This window comes from Zea mays, chromosome 9, assembly GCF_902167145.1.
Source record: "Zea mays cultivar B73 chromosome 9, Zm-B73-REFERENCE-NAM-5.0, whole genome shotgun sequence".
In the NCBI taxonomy this organism is placed as follows: domain Eukaryota; kingdom Viridiplantae; phylum Streptophyta; class Magnoliopsida; order Poales; family Poaceae; genus Zea; species Zea mays.
Genome location: NC_050104.1, coordinates 154,110,649 through 154,116,522, shown reverse-complemented (window position 1 = coordinate 154,116,522; position 5,874 = coordinate 154,110,649). Strand labels below are relative to the sequence as shown.

Sequence of the window (5,874 nt, the reverse complement as noted above, 5' to 3'; positions counted from 1 at the left end):
GCGGTAGCTACAGCGGCGAGGCGGTGATAATGCGTCGGCGTGGGCGTGGCCGTGGCCGAGGCGGATGGAACGGAACGGAACGGCTACCGCTGGCGTGGAAGTGGAACAGCACCCGCGTGTATACCACCTACCGGGAGGGAGCCGGACGCCACGCGGCCGTGCGTGCGGGACAGACAAATCTGCCTCCTCGTCCTCGCCTCTCCCGTGGTCCGTGCTGTTTGTTTGCAGTCGTTCGCGGCAGCTCGCGGATGGATGGCGACCCGGGCAGGGGCAGGTGCCAATGCAGCTGCACTCCTCGTAGTACCTCTCAAGTACTAGCATGCACAGAGAACTCATGAAGCCCATGGAGAATAATTTTATTTTAAGCCACCGAGACGTGGTTGGTACTGAGTACGTGTAGAGTAGAGCTTTTCCTGCCCTCAAGATCAATCCCATCGAGCTCGTTGTCAAGCAAAGAATCAGGTTCCATTTCGGCATGTGTTTACTGCCCCCCACCCCACTGTACAATACTTCCTTGCCTCCTCGACGAACCAAAGCACCAACCTTCCATCACCTGTATTTTAACGCATTCCCCAATTCGCAGAGGCACCGAGAAAAGATCCCCCATTTTTTTTTCAACCAAAAGCGTGCGTCAATGGACCTTCTTTCCTTCGTCGGTTCCTGTATACTAATTGTGCAACATGACAGCAACCGCAATTTCTTCTGGTTTCTGCTTTTCTTCACAGCGAGTGGGATCCAAAGACGGACGGGGGACGAAAGAGAGCAAACCATAACAAAAGAAGCAGCAGGAAACGGAAAGCGGCAGATTCCCGCGCCACGTGTGAGCGGCACGGCGCGGCACGGTTGATCTCCCCCGCCGATGGCAGCATAGCAATGTAGTAGTATGTTTTACAACCAAAAATGGCGGCGTCCACTCCCCCTCTCCCCTCACTCCCGCTCTAGAAAGCGGAGGCCGCGGCCGATCGGCTCATCTTTTCTTAAACTTCTGCTTCTTTTGCCACCCCGACAATGCCTCCCGCTACCGTCACCCTGCTACCAGCGTGCGCCGTGCTGCTGCTGTGCTGCCGTCTCTCTCCGGCGGCCGCGGCGTCGCCCGCCGATGTCGGCGGGGGCGGGGCCAGGCGGGTGCTCCACCAGCCATTGTTCCCAATCGAGTGGACCCCGCCGCCGTCGCCGCCGCCTCCGCCGGCACCGGACTTCACCTCCGATCCGGCGACGCCGGACGGCCCACCCGGCGACTTCTTCCCTCCGGCGCCACCGACGGCGCCGGCCGGCGGCGGAGGTACGAGCACGACGACGACGACGACGTCGTCCTCGCCGACCACCGTCGCCGCCGACGTCCCGAGCGCCTCGTCAGGATCCGGTGACGCCGGACACCACGGCGGCCCTGCGAAGGGGACCATCGTCGCGGCGGGGGCGGCCGCGGCCGCGGCCATCGCGCTGCTGGCCTTCGCGTGCGCCTTCCTCGTCGCGGGCCGCGCGCGCCGCCACGGGGACTCGCAGAAGCTGCTCAGCCCCGACCGCGGCTCCGCGCGCCACCGCTCCGCGCCCTCGGCCGCCGACTTCCTCTACGTCGGCACGGTGGAGCCCGCCACGCCGGGCCGCCACCGTGGGCCCACCGCCGCCGACCTCGTTGGGTCCCCGTACCGCAAGCTGCGCAGCGAGCGCGAGCGCGCGCGCCGCGGGCTGGGCCGCGCCCGCGACGAGCCCACCGACCACCCGAGCCCGGAGCTCCGCCCGCTCCCGCCGCTGCGCCGCGCGGCCACGGTGGGCTCCGACGACGACGATGCCTACTACACGCCACGTCAGCGCTCCGCCGGTGGCGGGGTCGGCGGCGAAACGTGGAGCGAGGCCAGCGCGTCCAGCCCGCCCACCACCACCACCGCGTCCCGCCGAAGTCTCCCCAGCCTCACCAGCGACTGCTTTCCTCCGGTCGCCGCCATTGCTGCGCCGACACCGTCCCCTGCGTGGTCCCGCCGTACGCCCCCGCGCACGCGCTTCTCTGCCGGCTCCACCCCTGACATCAAACAGGTGATCTCGCCGTCCCCGCGGTCGGTGCAACCATCCAAACCAGCACCAACGCCACCGCCGCGGCCGCCGCCGACACCACCTCCTCCACCGCCGCTGCCGAAGTCTACCACAGCTCCAAAACCTCCTCCTCCTCCGCCGCCGCCGCCACGAATGGTTCCATCTAATACCGGCCTGAAGCCCGCGCAGCCGCTTTCCGAACCGACGTCGCGACGCCGGTTGCTCAAGCCGTTACCACCTGAGGGCCCCCGCATTGCCATGCCGATGCCGATCACGGAGGCAACGGCACAGGATAGTATCGGGAGCGCGTCAATGCCTAAACAGGATGACGTGGCAGACGGTATCGTTGGCAACGGCGAGCCGCGGCCGAAGCTCAAGCCGCTGCACTGGGACAAGGTGCGGGCGACCTCCGACCGCGCCATGGTCTGGGACCAGCTGAAGTCAAGCTCATTCCAGTTGAGATCTTGCTTCGTACTACATGCGCTGTTAATGGCTGGGTATCAGTGGATATACGTGATGTTGAGGCATTTCTTCCAGGTTGAATGAGGACATGATCGAGGCATTGTTCATGAATAACTCAACGCCGTCCGCGCTGCCGAGAGATGCGGGACGGAAGACCACCGTCCCACCATTCAGGCAGGAGGAGAGGGTGCTCGACCCCAAGAAAGCACAGAACATCGCCATCCTGCTCCGTGCATTGAATGTTACGCGCGATGAGGTCTCTGATGCACTGTTGGATGGTGAGTGTCACTGCACTTCCCCTTGACCCTTGAGCCATTGCAGCGCTGATTTTGTTCGTTTGGATAAATTTCAGTGGCCAATCTTTCTCGCTGAAAATAAACAGTGAAACGACTTTAAAACTCTTGCTAGGGTTTCCCTTTTTTTTGTTTATATATTCTAATTCACAATTTGGATAGGAGCACCCTGTGTAGCATCCCAAGATACTGACTTCAAATCTCCGTAGGAGCGACTTTTAGATTGGATTATTTGAGGGACTAAGTTCTTAAAAAGGCTGCATATATCCGGTTGGATGTAGAGACCGAGTAAAAAAATATCCTCTAAAAAAATCACTGTTATTGGTATTCAGGTTCTGGATGCTTTGGTAAGACATTCTTTTCAAATATTAGTGACTTGATTTTCTATGATGTTTTTCCTTTTTGAGCTTGGTGGACATACCAGTTCAATAGTCACAAGTACTTAAGATGTGTTTAAACTAACAGAAACTGTGCCTTTTTGTAACCAAATCCCAACAGATTACTAGGATATAAAATCTCTACAGGACAAAGAAGCTCCTTATTTCTAGTTGTGGGGGATGGTATCAGTGAATATTGGTGATAGTGTTGACATCCAAAGATAAACTAAGCAGGAAAAATAGCCCTTGTTTTGGTTTTTGTTTTTTCAGTCACAATTATTGTTTTATGACAATGCTTCTTTTGAGTTTTGAACTCAAGCTGTGGAGCATCTTAGTCAAATCTCTCTACCGGCTTTTCTATTTCTACACAGAGGCTGAATGTTACAATAATCAGTTTACTGATTTACGCTGGTGCGGTGGTGCCTATTGCTGTCTTATGACTATCTCCAGCAGATTACCTATCTCCATACCTATATTCAAACTCCAATCTGCGAACAGTACACTTTATAGTGCAAAACAGTGTTTTGGGATAAACTATGGGTAGACTGCCGCAGACGGTCTTAGCTGTTTTGATGTTTAAAATATTAAAAAAACCAGTTTACCAATTTACGCTGGTGCCTATTCTATCTTAGCTGTTTTGACATTTAAAATAAAAAAAATAGACCATGACCTAGTGACTCAGTGAGACCTCTCTCACCATTGCATTAGGCCTACTATTTGATGTTTAAAATATAAATCTTTATAAAATAGAGCTCATGGGGCATTAATTTGTCATTTCTACTGTATTATCAAACAGGCAACGCTGAATGTTTGGGGACAGAACTTTTGGAGACTTTAGTCAAGATGGCTCCTACTAAAGAGGAAGAACTCAGACTACGAGATTATAATGGTGACGCATCGAAGCTTGGTTCTGCAGAGCGCTTTCTCAAAGCTGTGCTTGATATACCTTTTGCCTTCAAGAGAGTTGATGCCATGCTATACCGAGCCAATTTTGAGGCCGAAATAAATTACTTAATGAAATCTTTTGAGACATTAGAGGTACGCTAAAATGGTAATCCATGCTGCATTAATCCTTCTTTCACTTCCATCATTTTGATTACTAACATTATCACTGACCTGTGTATCAATCCACACCGCAGATTTAGACTTATAGGTGCCTAACATTTCTTCACTTGTTTTCAGGCAGCCTGCGAAGATCTCAGAGGCAGCAGGTTGTTCCTGAAACTACTCGAGGCGGTGCTGAGAACCGGGAACCGGATGAATGTCGGCACAAACCGGGGTGAGGCAAAAGCTTTCAAGCTTGACACTCTCCTGAAACTTGCTGATGTCAAGAGCACTGATGGTAAAACAACGCTGTTGCATTTCGTCGTCCAAGAAATAATTCGATCAGAAGATGCAAAATCAGAAAAAGAAAGCGCCATGATTATTCATAGCTCTAAAGACGAGCAGTTGCGGAAGCAAGGTCTGAAACTTGTCTCTGGCCTCAGCAGTGAGCTGGGAAATGTCAAGAAAGCAGCCATGATGGACTTTGATGTGTTGCATGGCTATGTTAGTAAGCTAGAAACAGGCATTGAAAAGATCAAGTCGGTCTTGCAGCTCGAGAGGCAATGCACTCAAGGCCAAAAGTTCTTTACGACAATGCAGAGTTTTCTGAAGAAAGCCGAGACGGAGATAGACAAAGTCAGAGGGGAGGAGAAGAAGGCCCTGGTGAGAGTAAAAGACATCACCGAGTACTTCCATGGTGACACCGCGAAAGAGGAAGCGCACCCTCTTAGGATATTCATGGTGGTGAGGGACTTCCTCTCGACGTTGGATCATGTCTGCAAGGAGGTTGGCAGGTTACAGCAGGACAGAACGGTTATTGGGTCAGCCAGGTCTTTCAGGATTTCAGCCACCTCAATGCCAGTTCTAAGTGTGTATGGACAACGAAGGGAGAACAACTCTGACGATGACAGTGCATCATCCTAGGACAGGACAGCAAGGCTGAGGGACAAATCACCAAGTCACAACACTGAATTTTGGAAGGAGCACAGCACATCAGCTATGCCATTTTTAGCTGCTGAAGCGGATGTCGCATTGGCATTTGCCCCGAGGCACATGTTTAAGGTTGGGAGGACGAAGGTCGGGAGGGGGTGGTATACTTTTGGATCCCGTGGAAATTCTTTTTGTACAAAAGGAAAATAATCGTAACAGGTTCTCTCTCTTGTTGGGTGACTTGCAGAAACTGAGGTCGAGGCTTGAAAAGCTGCCCACTTTCAGTAAGTAGTGCACTGCAGCTTCTGGGATATGGCTTCTTATGTAACTAGTATGCTCATCTGATATAACCTGGGAACATGCTATCTCTATTGTTCATGTAAATTTTGCTCTCCTCGTAATATATGGTAACAATAACAGCAATTCTGAGAGTGGGAGCGGGATTGGGTTCAGTGGGAGCCTTCGACAAGTGAACGAATTTTGCCTATGTCAATATTTGACAGCTGACATCTCTGATAGCTAATCCAAATCCACATATCCGTTGGGAGACTATTGGACCTCGAAACATGGCTAATGAAGACTTAAAATAAAGCGGAAGTAAGGCTGTCTCCAGCATCTTACTCGTACTGACCTGTTTATTTTAGATTATAATCTATCTAGATTATATAATCCAACTTGTTTAATAAAATCTGGACAGATTACAAACATGCCCTCTATTATCTTTCATTCAATCTCCTATT

The 5,874-nt window shown here is 52.3% G+C and overlaps 1 protein-coding gene across 1 annotated transcript; it reads left to right on the top strand.

Moving 5' to 3' along the window:
- Window positions 1–705: 705 nt before the first annotated feature.
- LOC103639456 (formin-like protein 8) lies at window positions 706–5,563 on the top strand. The gene is made up of 4 exons (XM_008662205.4): window positions 706–2,483; window positions 2,566–2,768; window positions 3,957–4,198; window positions 4,343–5,563. The coding sequence occupies exons 1-4, from the start codon at window positions 1,009–1,011 to the stop codon at window positions 5,126–5,128; spliced, it is 2,706 nt and encodes a 901-aa protein (XP_008660427.3). The 5' UTR covers window positions 706–1,008; the 3' UTR covers window positions 5,129–5,563.
- The last annotated feature ends 311 nt before the right edge of the window (window positions 5,564–5,874 follow it).

Coding starts and splice junctions, on each gene's coding strand:
- LOC103639456 (XM_008662205.4), top strand. CDS start 1,009: ATGCCTCCCGCTACCGTCACCCTGCTACCAGCGTGCGCCGTGCTGCTG. Junction 2,769..3,956: donor CTCTGATGCACTGTTGGATG/GTGAGTGTCACT, acceptor ATTATCAAACAG/GCAACGCTGAATGTTTGGGG. Junction 4,199..4,342: donor AATCTTTTGAGACATTAGAG/GTACGCTAAAAT, acceptor ACTTGTTTTCAG/GCAGCCTGCGAAGATCTCAG.